This window comes from Schistocerca nitens, chromosome 2 (genome assembly GCF_023898315.1).
Source record: "Schistocerca nitens isolate TAMUIC-IGC-003100 chromosome 2, iqSchNite1.1, whole genome shotgun sequence".
In the NCBI taxonomy this organism is placed as follows: Eukaryota; Metazoa; Arthropoda; class Insecta; order Orthoptera; family Acrididae; genus Schistocerca; species Schistocerca nitens.
Window position 1 is genome coordinate 1,073,412,536 of NC_064615.1, and position 24,252 is coordinate 1,073,436,787.

A 24,252-nucleotide genomic window follows, 5' to 3' on the forward strand; every position below is an offset into this window, starting at 1 on the left:
GTGACTATTATAGCGCCATCTATCACAAAGCGAAAAAAGTGGTCCAACTAAAACATTCATATCAGTTTACGTACTACACGAATATGTAATAAAAATAGGGGTTCCTATTTTTAAAAAAAAGCAGTTTATATCCATTTGACCTATGGCAGCGCCATCTAGCGGGCCAACCATAGCGCCGTTTCCCCCTTCAAGCTAGACGAGTTTCGTTCTTTGTAGTTTTTTCGTTTGATGCTTATTTCGTGAGATTTTTGGCCTGGTCACTATCAATGGACCACCCTGTATAATGTTCACAATGTATAAATTATAGCTACTTCAATAGCATGATGCATAGATTCATCCTCTTGTCCATGCACCTCTGTACGCACTGTTGGGCAGTCTGGCAACAAAGTTGTGTGTGCCGGCGCATCATGCGTTGGGACAGCTTGGAAGGGGTGGGGGGAATGGGGCGCACATCACGAACTACTACATTTACCCAAACAGACAGAGACATGAGGGCAGCTGACGTATCTGCATGTACAGCAGCTTATTCACTCAGCATAACAAACCAACTGATATGCAAGTGCAGCTATGACTTTATTAATATGCTACATTAAGGTGTCTGACTGTCTTTATTGGCCACCTCAACTACTGACACATCAGAAACAATCTTTGGCCTCACTGATGACTGGTTTCCTTTTGTGTGTAAGATGTGTTCAGTCAGAACTGGACTTCAGCCATTGAGTATGGCAGTAAATCATGTGGTGTCTAATTCTGTTCGAAAATCTTCTCCAGACATTGTAACAGATACGAGACAGTGCACCACTGAATGGAAAGCTGCATGTTTATGTGATGTTGGGTGTTGTCAGGAAGAATGCATTACTGTGTCTGTAGTTGTAGTTTTTCTATATCGTCTGAAACAATTTGTTTGTGTACTGATGTCAATGCTTAGATCTACTTAGTTTATGGGTTTGTTGTCAATCTGTATTGTGATCTGAATGTTTTTATGTTTATGAAATTATTATTTGTTCAGCTGTCTTGTGATCGTAGTTCCTGATTACATACATAGTACATCATCTACATAAGTGAGCCAGTCTCTGATATTTGCACTCAGAGTTGTTTAGCCAAGATACGTTTTTCGAAGTGATCCATGAAAAGAAACTGCTATCCAAAATTTTCCGAGAATTTGAACATTCCGCCCATACAGTCAGCAGTACAGAAATCCCATAGTTGTGTCTTTAAACTGTCAGTCTGGTACATGGCATATTTGTGAGTGCATCAGAGTAAACTTTGTTGCTGATTCCTATGGACTTCAAAATGGCTGGGTTGAAGGAACAAAGGATCTGCATTAAGTTTTGTTTTAAGCTCTGTAAAACTGTAGCTGGAACCCATCTCATACTAAATCATGCTATTGGTGAGCAAGCAAGAACGTTTGAGTGGTTTTAGCGATTTCAAGATAGTCAGGAGACTGTGGCGGATAAACAGACCGACCGCCTTGATGCATAACTCCAGAAATGATGGTGCGAGTCCGTGAAGTGACCCACAAGGACAGAAGCCAGACACTCCATGCTGTTTGTGAACTCGTTGGAAATACATACGAAACAGATCAAAGCATTTTAGCTGATGAACTGAACATTTTTGAACTGCAGCTAAGTTCTTCCTTCGTCTTTTAAACGCCGATCATTGAGATCATCTGGGTCAGGCGTGCACTAAACAGCAACCAGTGTTTAGTTATGTGTGTATGGTTATGACCCTGAGACAAAACAGCAATCTTTGCAGTGGGAGACACCATCCTCTCTGTGGCCGAAAAAAGCGAGTCAATTTTGCACCAACATCAAATCAGTGTTAATGACTTTTTCTTGACCTTCATGGGATTGTCGATAATTTCTTCCATGTAGTCAGTGAGAAGAAAGTTCTACTGTGATGCTCTGAGGAGACTCAGGAAAGACGTTAAGTATCAACGACTTGACCGATGGGAGAACGAAGAGAAGACACCATCGCTAAGCTGTCTTAACTCATGGCCAGGCACGACATGCCAAATGTCACGCATGCCGGGAGTGCAGGCCATTTGAGGCTCAGCCTGTCTTGGCTTTGCTCAGTCCTCCTCCGTAGTACTGAGAATGGTGCGCCATTTCATTTAGGCCGGCCGGAGTGGCCGAGCGGTTCTAGGTGCTTCAATCTGGAACCGCGCGACCGCTACGGTAGCAGGTTCGAATCCTGCCTCGGCCATGGATGTGTGTGATGTCGTTAGGTTAGTTAGGTTTAAGTAGTTGTAGGGGACTGATGACTTCAGATGTAAGTCCCATAGTGCTCAGAGCCATTTGAACCATTTCATTTAGTATTGCGGGGTGGCATTTTTAGGTCAGCACAACCCTCTTCAGTGCGGTGCATTTGTGGTGTCAGTGCTCTTTACCCTTCGCTATTTTTTCATGTCGCTGTTTTTGCACAAAAACGGGTAGTCTAGGATATATCATCGCAGGCCTTTAGTAATGATTGGGAATGACGGAAGAGAGGGACGAAAATTACCAGTATCTATTGTCCAATCACATAGTCGATGGTTATTGCAAATTTGTTGGGAAACAAGAATATCATGCAGAAAGAATTTAAAGATTTCGCTGTCAACGAAAAAGCAAAAAACTTAAAACGATCGGCACATGGGATTCATTGTTCTGCATATCAAGAAGTACTTTGTCCTAAATATCTAGGCATGCTCTATGTGACGAAATTGAACAGTAAAATTGTGAAGTTGCTGCACACTATCCCACTGATGTAAATGAACAAAGAGTGTGGGGACTTTATATATTACTGAGAAGTACGTTGATTAAGTCAAGAGACATGTCTGAAACTATTTTTCTCTTTAAAACCAGTTGTTGTCGAATTTATGAAGGAAATAGGAGTATAGGAGCGAAAATTAGAACATCTATAATGGATTGCTGACCACGCATTTTAATTTGACTTGATTGCACGCTGCCCACAGTAAGACACCGAAAGGTGTCAAACAATTTATTTTTGATTTGAATGGGTTGTATTTAAAAAGAAAATTACATTGTGCAAGGGACAAATTCTGACACATGCAATGATGACCTCTCAGATGTTAAGTCCCACAGTGCTCAGAGCCATGTGAACAACTTTGCCAGTACTGAGACTTTGTGATCTGTGTTGTTGTGTTGCGTGAAACATAAAACCAACTTGTATGTGGAGTGTCTGCGCTGCATTTAATTGCAGTACGTTAGCAGTTTCCTCCCCCCCACCCCCACCCCCCTCAGGCGTAGACAGGTGGGTGAAGAGGGGGGGGGAGAGGGAGTGAGCAGGCTGAGGGAGGACTATGGCACTCGCGCCAGAGATCGGTTACCAGCCGAAATCTTGGCTGCCCCTAAGTCTAACTGCCCATACAGCAACTGGAAATAGTTTTATGCTACGTCTGAGTGGCCAGTCTCAAGATACGCACGAATTCCCAGTTAATTCCAAGACATGGCGGTATGCTGTACCTGCCAAAAGCCAATTACGAAGGAAACAATGACGTCACCAGAACCGCTGCGACATAGCGGAGGCGAGCAGTGTTGCCAGAACTCACCCCGACACGGATGTTGCTCTTCCTAGTGACCAGGTCGAGGCGCAGTCCGTCGAGCATCGCCTTGACGGCGTATTTGCTGGCGCAGTACATGGCGTACAGCTCGTCGAATGTGGGAAGGTGGCACGCCAAACTGCACAGAAATTTTGACTCGGTTTTACTTTTTACTTGGTCCTGTAATATCATGATCACATTTTTTCGAAAAATGTTCAAACGTGTGTGCGATCTTATGGGACTTAACTGCTAAGGTCATCAGTCCCTAAACTTACACACTACTTAACCTAAATTATCCTAAGGACAAACACACACACCTATTCCCGAGGGAGGACTCGAACCTCCGCTGGGATCAGCCTCACAGTCCATGACTCACATTTTTTATTTGTCGTGCAGTTACATTATGTAAAATGATCGTAATGCTATTAGAGGACAGGTTAAGTCAGACGATACATTCGTAACGTTGCATTGACAATTCTCTGTAAGTGAATGCTATTGAATCCCCTAGTCAAGAGTTGGCTAGACATCTCGCCTCCTTGTTACAATCGTACATCGGAAAAACTGATCATCATATTAAAAATTCTGTGTCCTTTATCGAAAAATTGAAGGGATTACTGTTAGCCCAAGTGATTCCTTGTCAGTTTTGATGTTGTACCCTGTTCACCACAGTTCTGATTAACGAAGCTGTTTCTTACATAGCTGATATGTTTCCCACTGATATACAGTGGTAGCTTTGTTTTGACATTGTCTATCCACGACTTATTTTCAATACAATGATGAATTCTATGAACAAATTGGATGAGTAGCAACGGGGAGCCCTCTAAGTCCAGCTGTTGCTAATCTTTTTGTGGATTTTTTTTTTTAACGGTGGGCGCTGCAGTCAGCTAGGTCCACTGAAGTGGTATTGGTATGCAGATGACATTTTGCTGATACGGAATCTCTGTGAAGAGGAACTGAATGGTTTCTTCGTGCATTAAAATAGTATTAGTCCAAAGACACAATTTACTGTGGAGACAGAGACTAATGGACAGCTTAACTGGCAGATGGGACTTCAGGTCATAAGGTATATAGGAAAGATACACATACCGATCGTTTCCTCCATAGGGATACGAAACATCATCCCAGGCAGAAAAGAGGTGTTATTAAAACATTAATGGACAGGGCCAATAAAATCTGTGAGCCAGTTCATTTGCAAGAAGAACTAAATCATTTGCGAACAGCTTTTAAGGAAAATGGATGTGTTGATAATGAGATATATGGAGCTCACCATCTCAGAAGAAAGGTGTCCGAAAACATGCAACAACAACAACAGTAGGTTGGGAAAGTGTTTCTTCCATTTATCCACAGTATTACGGACCGTATTGGGAAAGTTCTGGCCAAGTTTGGATTTGAAACAATCTTTAGACCCACCAAGAACATCAGTGAACGTTTAAGATCAGCGAAAGAAGCACGACATCCTTTTGCAACCCCTGCGATGCATAAAATTCCGTGTAGCTGTGGGAAGGTTTATATTGGAAAAACGAAGAGAAGTGTTAATACCCGTCTAACTGAACACAAAAGGAACTGTTGTCTCGGTCACACCGACAAATCGGCTGTAGTGGAACATATTTTTTAAGACAGTGATCATGAAATAAAATTTATTGAAACGAGTGTGCTAGCTAAGACTTTGCATTATCGTGCACAATGTACAGAGAAGCCATAGAGATTTATAAACACTACAATAATTTTAACAGAGAAGGAGAAGGCTTAAAGTGTAAGCCTGTTTATATGTTTATATGTTGGCAACGCGATAGATTGCATTAATAACTTTGACAGTAAGAGACTCTGTGGCTGGTCGGACTCGTTGTTAGAGGTGAATAGCCAGCAGTGATTGATGCTGGAAGTTTATAGTTAGCAGGTTAGAGGATCTGAAGTGTTAGCGCAAGAGGACGATCTGAACGTGTGTCCGTCACGGAAACGTATTATTGTTGATGATTATATAATTTTTGGAACTGGATGTCACAGACGATTAGGAAATACAGAAGCGTCCGATCTTACCCGTCGGCTTTGACCCATGACGTCACAAATACCACGGAAACGACCATAAACAACAATTCCAATATGGCGGATATAAAAACATCGAATACGTATTGTAAACACTGAAATACACAAGTTTCACAAAAAGCCTAATGACTGTAACGGGACAAGCGTGGGAAATTGGGGGTTTTTGGGTGGGGAGAAACTAAATATGTCGTTATGCGGTGGGGGGAGTTTGCAGTGCCCCCCCGCCCCCATCCCCCCACAGGCTTCATTAGTGTCAAATCAATATTTTCGAATCATAGGCGGCCGCTGCCGCGGCCGCATTCCAAAAAAAAAACTCCCAACCTAACCTCAAGTGGGCTACGCTACAGATCAATATGTTCATCAAATTGCTTCATATTACGTATACATGTTCTTTAAACAAGAGTACATCAAACCATGTATTAGGTTTTCCGCGCCGTAATGACGTCACACACCACAACACGCTTACGTCACGGGTCAAAGCCGACGAGTAAGATCGGACCTTTCTGTTGACCCGACGATTATATAATATTTTGAACAGGATGTCACATTATTGAGGTAAAATTTGCTAAATACATTATTTGCTCTGCAACAGAATCTAACCACATGCCTATTAGTAGTTAGGGCCTACAGTAGTTAGAATCTTTTATTTAGCTGGCTGTATTGGTGCTTGCTGTATAGCTGTAGTTCGTATAAAGGAGATTTTTGTGATGTAAGTGTCTTATGAAATGTATAGGTTATTGTTAGGATTTCTTCTAATTCACGGCCATTCTTTTCTGTTAATTATTTGAGCAGTCAGATTGCGTATCTTTATATATTGTGGATCATAAATGAATAGAATACCTTTGAGTTGCATTTGTCAGCAATAATTCTGTAGGTCAGATGTGAAATGATAAGGACAAGTAAAGTGACAGTACGTTCAGTTTCACTCAGCAGTTTCAAAATTAAATTAAGAAGTTTCATCTTCGCTGTTATTTCAGTCCACGTAAAAAGGATATTAAACAAAGAAGTTCCAGAAGTTAGATACGATGTGGCGGTCAACTTTGTATCAACGATGTGACAATCGTTTACCTGTCAACTTTGTATCAACGATCTGACAATCGATTACCTTTGATCGAGAGTAATGGCGTTAGCCAGAGATAGATTCACTATCAACATCAGGTGACGAGTGGTGGCGCCCTCTTTACGCTCTATATAAACGGGACCTCCACGGCCCAGCCAGTCGTTGGCTCACCTCGGAAGATGTTGCTCACAGATGGCAACAAAACGTCAGCAGGAAGAATTTCTATTGTTCGACCACGGCGTCCTAACCCAGAAGTTTTAATTAACGTATTCCTTGTAACTCACCTTTGCTTAGTTTGTATTGACTAACTCTGTTTTATCACGCTGTTTGTCGTAATTCGCCTTACGATCTGCTCCGAGGACAATTTACTCTTCTACACTGGCCTACAGATAAAAGGCAAAGCACCCAGAAGACATGGTCAACAGTCAACGTAACTTCGTGAGCGTATACACCGTCGGTGGATATGCAAATACTTAGGCTTGTAGTTCTCTTTGACAGAATGGCTATCTGTGTACATTAGTGTTGGTTGTGTTTAGTGTTGTTACCTCGTGTGGTAGAGTATACAAGGTACATGAACAACGCCTGATATTGAGTGATCGCTGTGAAAGACATGGGAATGCTGTGTATTCGTGTAAGACAGCGTTATCTGCACCTGACAAAGATTGAAACGAACGTAACTGTGGATCTAAATTTGGTTGGCTGGTCGAATCGAATAATAACCAGACTCAGATGTGACTGTGGTCCAATGCTGAATTGCTTGGGAAAGTTAAAGTAGGCATACTCACTGTCCAGCTTCCACCACAAGAGAGGATCGCCTTATTGTGGACCAAGCACACCGTAACCCCTTCACGTTTGGATCTGCAATCCGAGAACAAGTAATGGACTTCCTGCAAAATTCTGTGTCAACCCACACCATTGGTCGGACACTAGCAGGCAATTACCGTCAGATGTGTGGCCTGCCGCTAACACAGCATAAACAGCTGCTTCTGGTGTGTTGTCATGATTGAGAAGCATGATCTTATTAATGGCGTCGAAATTTGTTCAACGACAAAACGTGGTTCTACACTGCCACAAGTGATCTCGTCGGTGAGTAAGGTGGCGGCCTTTGGAGCGATCCCATTCTGCTAGTGTTACTGAAAGACACAGTGGTGTGACCCTGTAGGCTAATAAGTGTTGGAAGTCCCTCCGGGTCTGCTACTGGATCCTAAAATCAACTCGATTCAATATTTCGGCGATCCAGCTGTCCATCATCTTCAGGAGAACGCTGCTGCTGCTGCTTATGATGATGATAACTGATGCGAAGGCTGCAGACGACGTCCTATATAGGACCCCAAACCGTACACGGCGCATGCGCCGCCCATCACAGTTACTGCCTCCCAGGACTGGGCAGGTGGCGCCGCCCTTAGTAGAACACCGTCGGGCTACGGAGTTTCGACCATTCCCGGAGGTGTATGAAGAGGATCATAGATCTTTTGCCTTTATTCCTTATGATGGAGGCATATCGTTTAAGTAGAAATAATTCAAAAGCCAAGATCGCTTAAATACTGCTTACTGGATAACCGGTTTCAACACACTAAAGATGCCATCATCGGATCTGTGAAGATATAACACACAGGTTTGAGGGAGGGCTTACATGAGTTAAAATGGCTCTGAGCACCATAGGACTTAACTGCTGAGGTCATCAGTCCCCTAGAACTTAGAACTACTTAAACCTAACTAACCTAAGGACATCACACACATCCATGCCCGAGGCAGGGTTCGAACCTGCGACGTAGCGGTCGCGCGGTTCCAGACTGTATCGCCTAGAACCGCTCGGCCATTCCGGCCGGCTTACATGAGTTACACTATATACATTTTTATTAGTATAGTACCACATACCTGAATGTAGATTAACATTTATAAACCATTTGGATATAACGATACATGAGGCAGACCAGCTGATATAAAATCATTGTCACAAAAAATAAAAAACAACTGCTCTCTTGGTCAAACAGACCATTCCACGTGCGCCATGCCGATGGGAGCGCACGTGGAATGGCTGTGCATCTTGATGCGCAAGTCTGTTTTTCCCCCCTCTTCCCGTGCCCCCTCAGTTTGTTTCTGACCTGGCATTCCTTAATTTCATATGACCATGCAGGTTTTCATAGTCGATCCTTTCTACGTTCATAATAAATGTATAGATGGTGAGATTCTTTTATAGCAAGTTTATTACTTTTTTAGCGTTTACAATACCTAAGACCGTAGTGCCCAGACAGGCAAAGACCCAGCATACAGATTTTAATCACTCGTCACATTGTATCTAAGTAGTGTTATGAACGGCTTACTATGTGTATATTCCTGACTTCCATATACGAATAAAAGTAAATTATAATATAATTTGCTGCTGATATGGATAATGCCTTTGCTTCATGTGTTTTTACTCTGTAATTGACGTACTTTATAGTAAGTATAGTATGTATAGTATGCATAGTATGTATAGTATGTACAGTAAGTGTATGCGAAAGTGTTCTTTGCATGGGCATTTGATTAGCAGTAATAGTAAAGTTGTATTGTAGTAGTAATGAGTGGTTATACCGTGGGACTGTGTGTGTACTGCATGGGCAGCGCTATCTAGTGGCCGGTTGTGAACCACCAGAGTCGCAGCAGGTAAACAGGCGAGGAATAGGGCAGTGTGATGCCGACAGCTGACAGTCGAGCAGCGGTCACGTGCCAAATAGTTTTATCTTGTGACTTCGGTTTTACATATCTTATGGAAAACAATGACCATGACAGCAGTTGTTTTTTATTTTTTGTGGCAATGATTTTACATCGGCTGGTCTGCCTCATGTATCGTTATATCCAAATGGTTTATAAATGTTAATCTACATTCAGGTATATGGTACTGTGCTAATGGTAATGTACACAGTGTAACTCGTGTAAGCCCTCCATCAAACCTGTCACGTTATATCTTCACACATCCGATGATGGCACCTTTTCAAGGTTGAAACCGGTTATCCAGTAAACGGTATTTAAGCGATCTTGACTTTTGAATTATTTCTACAACAGAGTGATTGCTCCACTACACACTATGTGTTCACTGCAAAATATCGTTTAAGATTCATAGTATTTTAAAGAGTTTTAACATTAAGAATATGTACCATCCAACTTCTAAGATTAGGGCACTACTCAGCTCTGTGAAACATGACGTGGAGCTTAGGAAGCCTGCATATACAAAATTCCGTGTCACTGTGGGAAGGCTTACCTCGGTCGTTCAATTCGCACAGTTCAGGACAGGTGCGTGGAACATTGCTGTAATATGAGGCATCCAGAAAAATAGGCGGTAGCTGAACATTGCTTAAACGATGGAAACGGGATGAAATTTGACGAAACTGTGATAGTTGCCAACACTTCCGGTTTTTGGAACTATGTTTAGAAAAAGGCGATTGAAATTAGGTTGGCAGATAATTTGATTAATAGAGATAATGGGTTTCCTCTTAGCAAGACGTGGGACTCTTTACTACCCTGCAACAAAACGGAAATTTCTCCGTTGCGGCCAGTCAGAATGTTCGAAAATAGTCTCTGAGTGCGATATATCGTTGTCGCCTGTGATCTGCCAAGAGCGGCGCCACCTGCCCAGCCTTGGATGACAGCAACTCTGTAGGCGGCGCATGCGCCGTGTATGCTACGGAGGCCTGTACAGAACGTCGTTTCCAGCCTTGGCATCAGTTCTCAGCGGGAGTCAGCAGCAGCAGCAGCGTTTGCCTGAAGCTGGCGAACAGTTGGATAGCCGAAATATTCGCTCGAGTTGGTTTTAGGATCTGGCAGCAAACCCGAAGAGGCTTTCAAGGTACAGTGGTGTTACTCCTGGCGTCACGGTCTGAGATGCCAACGAGTGTGATTTCAGGTGCTAGATAGTAGTGACTGAGGGAACTCTGGCGGCACAAAAATACGAGGGCGGTTCAGAAAGTAACCTCCGATTGGTCACACTGCGGGTTGTGGGGGGAGTAGCGACGCCATCTGTGCGTTCACGCACTCAACAGGTCAGTCGGCATCAAGCCGTGGTCGAGTGAACGTCGTACCTGCGCTAGTTTAGTTTTTGTGGCAGTTTGAAATGTGTGCTGCAATAGAAAACCCCGCCAAATGTGAAGTGCGTGCTGTCATAAGGTTTTTAACAGCCAAAGGATATTCTGCAGCAGCTATTCATCGTGAGCTTTGTGCCGTGTACGGACCAAGAGTTATGAGTGAAGGAGTTGTCCGTGAATGGGTACGTTTATTTAAAAGTGGACGAGAAAACGTTCATGATGAAGAGAGGAGTGGTAGACCATCATTGGTGACTGACGAACTCGTTCAGACAGTTGATGCAAAAGTTCGTGAAAATCGACGTTTCTCAATGTCGGAGTTGTCTACTGGTTTTCCACAGATTTCTAAGACTCTCTTGTACGAGATAGTGACAGCAAGATTGGGTTACCGTAAGTTCTGTGCACGATGGGTGCCCAAAATTCTTACCGACCACCACAAAACTCAAAGAATGGCCTCTGCATTAGACTTTCTGTCACGTTATGAGGACGAAGGAGAACCATTGTTAAACAGAATCGTGACTGGTGACGAAACCTGGATTAAGTACGTGAACCCTGAGACAAAAGAACAATCAAAGATGTGGGCACATTCAAATTCGCCTACCAAACCGAGAAAAGCCTCGCAAGATTTTTCTGCCAGAAAACTGATGGCAACGGTGTTTTGGGATGCCAAAGGGGTGTTGTTGGTTGAATTCATGGAACGTGGTACGACCATTAATCAAGACGTGTACTGTGAAACAATAAAAAAGTTACGACGGGCTATACAGAACAAACGCCGTGGTATGCTGACTTCCGGTATCGTTTTTTTGCACGATAACGCCCGTCCTCACTCTGCTCGCAGAACAACGGCCCTTCTTGAGTCCTTCAAGTGGGACATTATCAACCATCCACCTTACAGCCCAGACCTGGCGCCAAGTGATTATCACCTCTTCATGCATTTGAAGAAATGGCTCGGGTCACAGCGGTTTGATGACGACGAAGAGCTCAAAGATGCGGTCACAGGCTGGCTCCAGGCACAAGCGGGTGATTTTTATGCAGAAGGAATTTCAAAGCTTGTGAAGAGATACGATAAGTGCCTCAATCGCTATGGAGACTATGTAGAAAAATAGTGCAAAGATGTAGTTGTAAGATGTATATATTAAAATATTTTTATTTAACTTGGTGTATTTTTTTAAATCAACCGGAGGTTACTTTCTGAACGGCCCTCGTACGTCACGCACATCCTACGTCCTCGTCTGTTGGCTCCTATGCGACAGTACCGTGGTGCCATTTTTACTGAAGACAGTGCACATCAACAAATGGCACACGTCTCTAGGAACTTTGTGATGCTGAGGTACTCCCGTGACCCGCAAGATTCCCCGTGCTGTCTCCAGTAGGGCGTGTTTGAGACCTTCTCAGACGTCAACTCCAAGACAGTACCAGTATCAAGCACCAGAACGACAGTTGTGGGCCAGCTCGACTCAGGAGAGAATACAACGGCCTTACGACACCCTTCCGAACAGGATCAGTGCAGCATCGGGGCCAGAGATGATGCAACGTCATACTGATGTGTCAGCTCATACTGCCAAGTTATATGCAAAGGCCACGCGATTTTGTCTTCGCTGAAATAACATCATATTCACTCTCAATGCACGCAGTGCAATTTCGTTTCCTCATCTCTTTCTGGTTGCTTCACTATACCTATCAGGCAGTGTAATGAAGTGACTGAATTCTTCTACCGTGGAAGCGAAGTAACATATGATAGAGAAGCAAGGGGGACATCAAAAACAAACTAGAACAGACTAAGTGGGCAATGGCAGCCGAAAGAAGTCGTATCAAGCCTCAGTCTTAACTTGAGGAAGAAATTTTGGAGGACAGCCTTCTATGGAAGTGAATCATGCACGGTAAGAAAAATCGAAAAAGGGAGACTCAATGTGTTTGAGTTGTAGTTCTGTAGAAAGATGATGAAAATTAGGTGGAATGACGTGATAAGGAGAGAGGAGGTTCTCTGCAGAAAGGGAGTATATCGTGAACACTGATAAGAAGAAGGGACAGTAGGATGATAACACATACTTCAAGGGATCAGGGAATAACTTCCATGGTACTACAGTGAGCTGCAGAAAATAAAAACTATAGCGGAAGATTGAAATTGGAATACATCCAGCAAATAACTGAGGACGTCGATTGCAAATGCTACTCTGATACGAAGAGTTTGGTATAGGAGAAAAATTTGTGAGTCAGACCATATCGAATGTTACACTTCTGTTTGTGCAGACGATAATGTATTTATGTAAGGAGCTAGCAGCTGTATGTGTGTGTTAAAATGTGTGTGAATACCTAAGGGATCAAACTGCTGAGATCATCAGCCCCTGGACTTATACACTACTTATACTAACTTTGCTAAGAACAACACACACACCCACACCCGAAGGAGGACTCGACCCTCCAGCGAGAGGGGCCGCACAATCCGTGACATGGTGCCTCGAACCGAGCGGCCACTCAGCATGGCCGGCCAGGGTGGCCGAAGGGTTCTAGGCGCTACTCTCTGGAACCGCGCGACCGCTACGAATCCTGCTTCGAATCTTGCCTGGATGTGTGTTAGGTTAGTTAGGTTTAAGTAGTTCTAAGTTCTAGGGGACTGATGACCTAAGAAGTTAAGTCCCATAGTGCTCAGAGCCATTCGAACCATTTGAACCACTCCGTGTGGCAGCAAGTGTACGACAGTGTGATTTGCACTAATACATTAGTCGCTAGAAGTGTGTAATATAGTGATATCCACAAGGACTCGGCTTGTTGGGTCCTTATGTCATGTCCACACAGTGACATCAGAAACTTCTCGCCACCATCGCTAGCTCCAGATGGAACCCCAGTTAGGTTTTACAGAAATTAGCCAACAGCATTGGCCCCTTAGTTAGTTTGCATTTATCTTGAGTCTATCGACGAGTGCAAAGTCTCAAAAGACTGCAAAATGTACCGGCGACTCCTGTACAAAACAAGAGTAGAAAAAGGACCTGCAAAATTTCAGATCGAGCCCCATAACATATGTTCACTGAAGAAGTCTTGAACATATTCGAAGTTAGAATAAAAAAAATTTCCTTGAGACAGAAAAGCTTTTGTTCACAAATCAGTACAGATTTAGAATGTATCAACCGTGTGAATCTCAGCTTGTCTTTTGTTGCACGATATCCTGTCAACCATGCATGAAAGACAACAGGCAGTTTCCATATTCTTAGAATTCCGGAAAGCGTTTGACACAGTGCCCCATACGGAATAGGTTCCCAGATATGTAAGTGACTGAAACACCTCTTAAGCAGTAGAATCCAGGGCATTGCCTCAGACAGCGAGTGTTTGTTATAGACGAGGATATCTTCAGAAGTGCCCCAGGGAAGTGTGACAGAAGTATTGTTGTTCTCTGTATAGAAAGACGATCTGGTGCATAGAGTGAGCAGCAGTCTGTAATTGTTTGCTGATGATGCCGTCTTATATGGGAAAGTGTCGTCATTAAGTGAGTGTAGAAGGATATAGAGTGAATTAAACACAACGTTTATTTGGTGTGATAGTGACAACTTGCCCTAAATGTGGAAAAATTTAAGCTAATGCGGACCAGTAGGAAAAACAATCCCATAACGTTCAAATACGGTATTAGCGTTGCGTGGCTCGACACAGTCACATCAGTTAAATGTGAAATGGCACACACATGTAATGTGTGTAGCAAGGAAGGCAAATGATCGACTTGGTATTATTGGGAGAATTCTAATAAATGTGTATCTCACATGTAAAGGAGACCACATATAGAACACTAGCGCTACCCTATCTTGAGTTCTGCTCGAGTGTTTGGGATCACTACTGTTGACAGCAACCTGCAACACACTCGCATCCTGCAGGTTGTCCACATTTCAGGCTTCATCAGCCACTAGATATACTCGCCTGTTGCTAGACACCGATCTACATTCGTCTCATATGTTGGTACACGTTCTGGACATCACGATCACGTGGTGTCCCTGGAGTCTCACACAGCAGCCACGAGGGTCACCAGGCCTGTTGCCAGGGGAGCGCACTTCCACAACTGTCTCACTGTGATCACAGGCACTATTTTCCTACACAATCTCACATGCTTACTAGCAGACCTCACCGTATCTGTGAGCAGCGACATTTTAAGGCCGGCACTGTGGAATGGTACTTCAAACTCAGCTATTGAACCAGTTATTCCTTAGAGGTCCTTGGGCCAGATGCCAACAACGATAGTGGTCTATCAATTTTAATTCCAACTAAGGCACTCTCATCGAATAGTCGCTGTACTGTGTTTAACTTCTAGCCCCTACTGAGCTTAGGGCACAATTTACTTCTTCAGAGTTTAACTTGACGCCAGCTAAGTACATGATGCCTCCCTTTGCCGAGACCATGACTACCTGTGTGATTAACTCCAGAACATTCCAAATGAATCGCAACTTGCGCCCACTTTCTTATTCATTTTGGCCTTTGGCAACTTGATCATTGTCTCCCTTGTTCGGACTAAAAGTACCAAACGAACTTCCATTTACATGTAACGTAAAACCTCACAAAGGAGACTTGTGTTCTCGAACACTTAATAAACTTGTTCTACTTTGTTAAACTGGACAGTGTTCTCATTGCACCTCAACACACGTGCAACGTATCACCATCAGGTCGGATTAAAAGACCACTCAAGCAATTCACAGACGTGTTGCTACATTTGGTTCGATCAACACTCGAGTATTATGGAGATGCTTAGTGAACTCAAATGGGAATCACTAGAAGAAAGACGACGTCTTTTTTGCGAAACACTATTGAGAATTATATGAATATATGGTGTCTCTCCTTTTGGACTTACCTGAAAGAACAGTCACCAAGTATTCATGGAAGGGATGCCTCGATGGGCTTTGAATCCGAAACCTTCAGGGCGTTCGACCTCCAGTGGGAATCTAAAATTGGCGAGCAAGGAGGACGTGGATGGGGACTGCAGATAAGTCGTATATTGAGGTGGGAGTGTGGGCTAGCTAAAGAGCTAGCCTGTGCTACCTGCTGAATTGAACTCGGCTACATATACTTGGAAGTGATGATGATGATGATGTTCCATACTTCGAGGAGCGTAGGGGACGATGTGGGAGACCCGCACCATTTACTAGGCAAGGTCCTAGCGGAGGTGATTTGCCATTGCCTTCCTCCGTGCGTAATGGCCATGAATGATGATCATGAAGATGACACAACAACACCCAGTCATCTCGAGGCAGGGAAAAATCCCTGACCCTACCAGGAATCGAACCTGGGACCCCATGCGCGGGAAGCGAGAACACTACCCCAAGACCACAAGCTGTGTCGCTGAAAATATTCCTCGGACACAGGATGGCATAAGGAGGACCACGATCGGATAGTGCGACAAGCTTCAGCAGTAAAGTGTCGACTAGCTTGTTCATTGCATGCTAAGAAGGATCCAAGCGTGCTGCAAAGTACGAGTTGGACCACACGGTATTCATGTTGTCCAATACCAGGTTTTCATATCACAGACATTCAGAGTTGTGAACTATCGGAGAGATTGCGTTCGCTTTGCTTACTGTATTGTTTTCAACTCCCAGTAACGTCAATATTTTACGCTGTACCGTCACGCCAATGTGACCACCTGTGGAACTCCTGAATAATTACCTTTTGTAGCGAGGGCCTGCAGGAAGAGCATCAGTCAGGTTCTGGAAGGTACCGACTGGGATGGGTAGCCGAGCCAACTCTAGCGTCATGGTCAGCTGGGCTAGGTTTCTCCATTGAGGATCCAAGGCGTGTCCCATACATTCCCGATTGGGTTTAAATCCGGGGTGTTTGGTGGCCAGGAAAGTACGATAAAAACATCCTGGTGCTCTCCAAACCATCCATGTACGTTTGCGAGCTGTGTTACACATTGCGTTAACCTGCTGGTAGATGCCATCGTGCTGAGGAAAACAAACTGCATGTAGAGGTGTACATGGACCACAAGGATAGATAGATACTTGTGCTAGCCCACTGTGCATTTCATAATAACATCACCCAGGGAATGCCATGAAAACACTCCCCAGACCACAAGTCTCGCTCCTCTGGTCCTCTTCCAACAATTATTGCAGTGCTTTTACTTTCCGACGTTTCAGCCGTTGGAGTCTCTGATATGGCCACCTATCGCCACTCAGCAGTCAGCATGGGTGAATGAACCAGGCGCCTCCTGCGGAGGCCCATACACACCAATATTCGCTGAACGGTCATTGACGAGACATTGTCGGTAGCCTCTTGGTTCATCTGGGCCGTTAGTTGTTCAGTAACTACCCGTCCATTCACCTGCACAGCGTAGCCGTCATTCATCCCTGGCATCTACGGCTTTTACGGTGCACCACGGTACCCTTGGCGCCGGTTTAGGATAGCGCCATTTTGCTGTGAACGGTATACTTTCACCATAGCGGCACACGAACATATTACAAACTTAGATGTTCCGGAAATGCTTCCACCCTTGGTCCGAAAGCTGCGGTAAGTCCTGTTACGTGATGTTGTGATATGGCAGCTGCAGTGAAATTCTACTGTGCAACAGCCTTTGTCTTCACTTGTAGGATGCCTACCCACACTTCTTTCAGCTACCTCGTTCATAAATTTAATAAGCCTCTGATCATTGAATTGACTGCATTTCAAAGGAAACAGGACACACAATTTTTAATTTAAAATGTACTGGCTTCAGTATCTCGGTAAGCACAGAAAGTATATGCGATGACAATGCACATAAACACTTGAACTCTGCAAAGACCAAGAGTTTGTGCTGAATCACACCTCTAAATCGAACCTTTCCATCTTTACCTAACGAGCCAGCCAAGCACCTCTCTCAGCTTGCTTTAGATAAGTCCAGTAGTGCCTCCCTGATACTTTGCAGACATCGAAGATGCAGATTCAGCTCGTAGATTCGAGCTTTGCTGCAGCCTCCACTCCACTGGAGAGTGAAACATCCATTCTGTAAATATTTTTACGCTCTATTGCATGCCAAAAGAGAAGGAATTGCCGTTTTCTACAGAACAGTTTCGATATGAAGTTTGAACTGAAACGATCTAGAAGCAAGCGTTTTAGATGCATACATCTACGGGAAACCCACCTGTTAATGTGGATGATGAAGCCGTCGTCGACGCCCCTGTTGAGCATGTCCTGCACGGCCTCCCTGGTGCAGATGCTCAGACCCAGCACGTTCACGTCCATGATGTGCTTCCAGTCTTCAGTCTTGCCAGCTGTCAACATATCAGAGTGTCAAAGACCAAAGAATAGTAACGAATTCACAAATTTTGTTCATATTCGACAATGATGAATTTCGCGACTGCATTGGTGCCTTTCTTTACAATGAAATTGATTGCTGCAGGATATGGTGATCGATGCGCAGTGTCCAATTTTCGTCCAAAGCGCTAGGCGTGTTCTTTCGTTTGTTCGCAAGGGGAGGCCGACATTGTCCTCATCTTTCGACCAATCTGGAATGACACAATCGAGGTGCATGTCCCGCAGTTTTTCTCAAATGAATTTACAGAACCCATTCGGTAAAAAAAAATTCATTTTTGCTCCACCTGTAGCTTCATATAGGAGGTTCATCATGAGGTGCCCATCATTTCGTTAGATCTCACAGTTATTGTGATATTTTACGTGGAAGTGAGACACTCCATCTTCAGGCCATGAGTGGCCTACCGGGACCATCCGACCGCCGTGTCATCCTCAGTGGAGGATGTGGATAGGAGGTGCGTGGGGTCAACACACAACACTTCCGGTCGTTGTGATGGTATTCTTGACCGAAGCCGCTACTATTCGGTCGAGTAGCTCCTCAATTGGCATCACGTGGCTGAGTGCACCACGAAAAATGGCAACAGCGCATGGCGGCCTGGAGGGTCACCCATCCAACTGCCGACCACACCCGACAGCGCTTAACTTCAGTGATATTACGAGAACCGGTATATCCACTGTGGCAATGCCGTTGCTACGTGGAAGTGAGACACTGCTCGAAATTCGAAAAAGTTTGCAATGAAAAATAGGGGTCGCTATGATTTTGCGTTTGCTGCATATTTACATAATACTGTATGTTGCTGTGTACGAAATTCAGCTAACTTATTGAATTTTTCTTTAGACTTGGGTGGAGGTCCGTATTTGTCACCAGTCTCGAGAAAAATGATCTGATGTAGCACATTCATCTGCGATTGAACCGCGTCAGCGATAAAGACAGAGTGAAATATTCGCAACATTCCTCATATTTCACAAACAGCTTGAGATATCGAAATGAGATTATGGCAAATGATAGCACACCAAGAGGAGAGTAGTTTTTCGTATCATTGTTATGCAAAACTTCATTATCTACCATATTATTCTACTGACTACAGACTTCTTTGGTGAAAGATTGTCATTTTTAAGGGCCATCGTTAGCTGGTGAAACGGGAAATGCTATGGGTTTTGGAACAACATAAGTGTAGACGCAATTCTTCAGTTCCTCGCTTCACAAACTTAATAAACAACTGTTTCAGAATTCTCTCGCATCTGTATAACATCTTGGTGAGGTAAGATTGTGTAAACTGCACACTGTTTTGGAGAAAGAAGCAAATTTTAACATGGGAACAAGAAAAATATGTAGGTTTCACTCCAAATTTGCCACTCATTACACTTCTCAGACAGTTACAGTCAATAACCCAGGCGAAAATAAATCGCTGTATTTTCGGCGGAATTCTTTTTAGATACTAATCAAAGCAGAGGCGACAGATTTTTTTGAATCCTCACTGTGCAAATGTGGGTGTGGAGGGTATCCGCTTAATATTGATCAAAAATGTGAGTGTAGGCTTCAGTTTAGAGCAGCACTTCCCCTCCAGCGCTCGGCATTTCCCCTACAGCGCCTGCCCACAGCCCCCTCCACAATCACTCTCACCACACGTGCCCTGCCCTCTCCGCATCTGCTGGCCATAGTATTCTGTATGGACTCTGTCAGAAGGCATGAGGCAGGAAGATTTGAATCAAGGGCGTGTAAATCTTGTAAATCTCATATCATTGCCATCAATGGACAAAGATGTATCGATGGCAGAGACCATTGACATCTTAGGTTTAGTAGCTTGGCCACAAGCGGCGGCAACTGTTACCGTGTGACAACTGCCCACGCAAGTCAGCCGCCTAGGGAACTAAAAAAATGGCGATGTAACTTTCTGCAGAGCAGAAAATCCAATTCCCTTTGGGCCGCTGCCTCAAGCAAATAATCGCCAGTTATGCTACGTCATGATCTTCTCACTGCTGTTGGACTCTGCCGAAGTAGCCATTGCGTCCTGTTGTACTGCTGCTGGACTCTGTCAGCAGAGCCCAGCAACAGGTGATGTGCTCTGAAATATTTCCTCTGGACGTCTGCTGTCCACCCCATGCCAGCTCTGAGGCTGCTGTCAGTTAGCTAATGTTTTTGCTTATATAGCCAATGCCGAGATATGTGGTGCATTAACTGGGTAGGTGTTACCTCAAGTCAAGCCTAGGTCCACTGACTGAATTTACAAATGTTTTTTATTCCAGTCTCTGATCACAATATGAATTCTTTAGACGATGACCGGTTTCAGTCCGTAATGACCATCCTCAGATCTTTTTTACACCATGTCTAAAGTGATAAGCCAGTTGCAATAATGACTGTGTGGACGATGCAGTCTATTCTACACCTTATTTTAGTTTTATACGACGATGCCGATTATATTTCTATGTTTTGACGATGCCATTATGGTCTTATCACTTTAGGACTTGGTGTAAAAAAGGTCTGAGGATGGTCATTACGGACTGAAACCGGTCATCGTCTAAAGAATTGATATTGTGATCAAATACTGGAATAAAAAACATTTGACTGTATTGGATCACTGTTTGTATACGCGACCATGTCACAGTTGGTGACTGAATTTTTCTTAGTAACTTATAAGTCAAAAATTCTAATTAGACAGTCTTTCTAAAATAAAGGCTTCAAAATACTTCGCAAACATTATGAACAATCATTTTTCCAGACGTTTTAATAACACAAGAACTCATTTGTTACGTTCTGTATGTTATGTCATTCGATTGAACTAATTATCGCTCTGGCAAGTACAGTCAAGATGCTCCGCATAAATAAACAATGTCTGGGAATAATAAGAATATCACGACATGTGTGCTTTAACCTGTACATACACTATGTGATCAAAAGTATCTGGACACCCCCAAAACATACGTTTTTCATATTACGTGCATTCTGCTGCCACCTACTGCCAGGTACTCCACATCAGCGACCTCAGTAGTCATTAGATATCGTCAGAGAGCAGAATGGGGCGCTCCACGGAACTCACGGACTTCGAATGTGGTCAGATGCTTGGGTGTCACTTGTGCCATATGCCTGTAGGCGAGATTTCCACATTCCTAAACATCCCTAGATCCACTGTTTCCGATGCGATAGTGAAGTGGAAATTTTAAGGGACATGTACAGCACAAAAGCGTACAGGCCGACCTCGTCTGTTGACTGCCAGAGACCGCCGACAGTTGAAGAGGGTCGTAATGTGTAACAGGCAGACTATCAAGGCCATCACACAGGAATTCTAAACTCCATCAGGATCCCTGCCAGTACTATTACAGTTAGGCGGGAGGTGAGAAAACTTGGATTTTATGGTCGAGTGGCTGCTCATAAGCCACACATCACGCCAGCAAAATGCCAAACGAGGCCTCGTTTGGTGTAAGGATCGTAAACATTGGACGATTGAACAGTGGAAAAATGTTATGTGGAGTGACGAATCACAGTACACAATGTGGCGATCCGAGGGCAGGGTGTGGGTATGGCGAATGCCCGGTGAACGTCAACTGCCGGCGTGTGCAGTGCCAACAGTAAAATTCGGAGGTGGTGGTGTTATGGTGTGGTCATGTTTCTCATGGAGGGGGCTTGCATCCCTTGTTGTTTTGCGTGGCACTATCGCAGCACAGGCCTACACTGATATTTTAAGCACCTCCTTGCTTCCCATTGTTGAAGAGCAATTCAGAGTTGATGATTGCATCTATCAGCACGATCGAGCACCTGTTCACAATGCACGGTCTGTGGCGGAGTGGTTACACGACAATAACATCCCTGTAACGGACTGGCCTACACAGAGTCCTGACCTGAATCCTGCAGAACACCTTTGGGATGTTTTGGAACGCCGACTTCGTGACAGGCCCGACCGATCTACATCGATACGTCTCGCTAGTGCAGCACTCCGCGAAGAATGGGCTGCCATTCCCCAAGAAACCTTCCAGCCCCTGACTGAACGTATGCCTGTGAGAGTGGAAGCTGTCATCAATGCTAAGGATGGGCCAACACCATATTGAATTCCAGCATTACCGATTGATGGCCCCGCGAACTTGTAAGTCATTTTCAGCCAGGTTTCCGGATACTTTTGATCACATAGTGTAATTGTGTAAAATAGATGTGTGCAGAGGTTGGACAAGAATACGGAAACACGGAGAGAAATGCATACTTTAACATAAATGCGGATCCTCGCCAGGCTTCCAGATTACGCTAGTTTATTTAGCAAAGAACGACACCTGTGCAATGTTCTCAAAACAATTCAATGTCAGTCGCGGCCAGAACACTGGTTGGTTGGTCGATTCGAGGGAGGGGACCAAACAGCGAGGTCATCGGTCCTATTGGATTAGGGAAGGAAGTAGCTGTGGCCTTTCGAAGGGATTATCGCAGCATTTGCCTGAATCGATTTAAATCGGGATGACCAGACGTGGGTCTGAACCGTCGTCCTCCCGATTGCGAGTTCAGTGTGCTAACCATTGCGCCGCCTCACTTGGCCAGAACAGTGTTCTGTGTAATGATGAGTGTATTATGTCGAAGGTCAGTACATTCGAAGAGGGGCAAATTGTTGGTGCTCGTATATTGGATGCTTCCGTAACCAAAGAATCCGAAGTATTTCGTCTTTCAAGAAGCATCGAATCGAAGATTTATATCTCTTACAGGGAAAGCGGAGAAACATCATCCCTTAAGTCACAAAGCGTACGAAAATGCGTGTTGATTGTTCGCGACGGACGGTCATTGAAGAGGATTATTGTGATGTAAGGGGACGACAGCAGCAGAAGTCACTGCAGAACTGAATGTCGCACTCGCGAACCTTGTCAGCACTAAAACAACACGAAGGGAGCTCCATAAGCAGAGAATTCCAAGGAGAGCTGGGATTCCAAACCCACTCATCGGTGATGCAAATGCCCTGAAGAGGAAAACATTGTGCTATAACCATAAAATGTCTCCAACTTCTGGCCGAGTTTACGTCCCAAGTGGGAAACATGGTGGTGGTTCGATGATGATTTGGACAGCCATATCGTGGTATTCCATGGGCTCCAGATTACTCTGCAAGATCGCATTACTGCCAAATAGTATGTGACAGTTGTGGCTGATGAGGTCCATCCCACGGTTCACTGTTTGTTCCCCAATGGTGATGCGTTTCGAGACGTGGGAGACCCTGATCACACAGCTCTCATCGTCCAGTACTGGTTTTGTGAGCACGAAGATGAACTGGCACACTTCCCCTGGCCACAACAGTCACGAGATCGCAATATTATTGAGCGTTTGTGATCTGTTTCGGAGAGAGGGGTGCGTGATCACTATCACCTCCATCATCGTCACCTGAGCATCCCACAATTTTGCAGAAAGAAAGGCGTAATATTCCCTTGAAAACCATACCGTACCCGTGTTGGTCCATTCAGAGACGACTGGAAGCCGGTTTCAATGACACTGAGTTTCATTCACAGTATTAGGTATGGGAACGTGTTTCTGGTGTTTCCATATTTTTGTCCAACCCCTGTAAATGCCACTTACAAGACGGAGGTGCTTCTGCTGAGACGCCAGCGTTGTTGATGAGTACGTCGACGCCACCCAGGTTGTCTTTAATCCACCTGAAGACGGACATGATGCTCTCCTCACTACTGACATCTCCTTCTATGGCGTGCAGTTTGCCCGGTGCATCTTTCAGTTCCAACTCCTGGACATACGAGGTGCGGCTAGAAAAAAACCGGACTGATGCTGGAAAAAACATTTATTTACAATTATTTACAATTTCATGTTATCTCCTTCAATGTACTCTCCTCCTCGGTCTCTACACCGCTCCATACGAATTTTCCACTGTTCATAGCAATGCTGCAGATCATTTTCGGTAAGTCCATACATTACTTCCGTCGCTTTTTCTTTTACTGCTTCAAGAGTCTCAAATCTAGTTCCTTTCAAAGCTGACTTGACTTTAGGGAAAAGAAAAAAGTCACAGGGGGCCAAATCAGGTGAGTAGGGTGGATGATCTAAGATGGGAATGTTGTGTTTTGCCAAAAACGCCTTCACTGACAACGCACTGTGAGCTAGGGCATTGTCTTGGTGAAGGATCCATGACTTTTTTCTCCACAAATCGTTCCGTTTTCTCCGTACTCGCTCACGTAGGGTAGCCAGGACGCTAATGTAGTAATGCTGATTCACTGTTTGTCCCTCTGGTACCCAATCAATGTCCACAATCCCTTTGATGTCAGTTTTTGCTGACAATGGTCTGCCAGTGCGAGTGTCATCACTGGTGTCTTCGCGGCCATCTTTAAAT

At 44.3% G+C, this 24,252-nt stretch overlaps 1 protein-coding gene across 2 annotated transcripts in view; it reads right to left on the reverse strand.

The window, feature by feature from the left end:
• Positions 1-24,252, reverse strand: part of LOC126237466 (dehydrogenase/reductase SDR family member 11-like) — a 100,440-nt gene that overhangs the window by 61,371 nt on the left and 14,817 nt on the right. For both annotated transcript variants that reach the window (XM_049947606.1, XM_049947605.1), the window contains exons 2-4: positions 23,493-23,655; positions 17,787-17,916; positions 3,551-3,680 (exon numbers count right to left, since the gene is read on the reverse strand). In XM_049947606.1, coding sequence (XP_049803563.1) covers positions 3,551-3,680; positions 17,787-17,916; positions 23,493-23,655 — 423 coding nt within the window. The remainder of the gene's footprint in view (positions 1-3,550; positions 3,681-17,786; positions 17,917-23,492; positions 23,656-24,252) is intronic.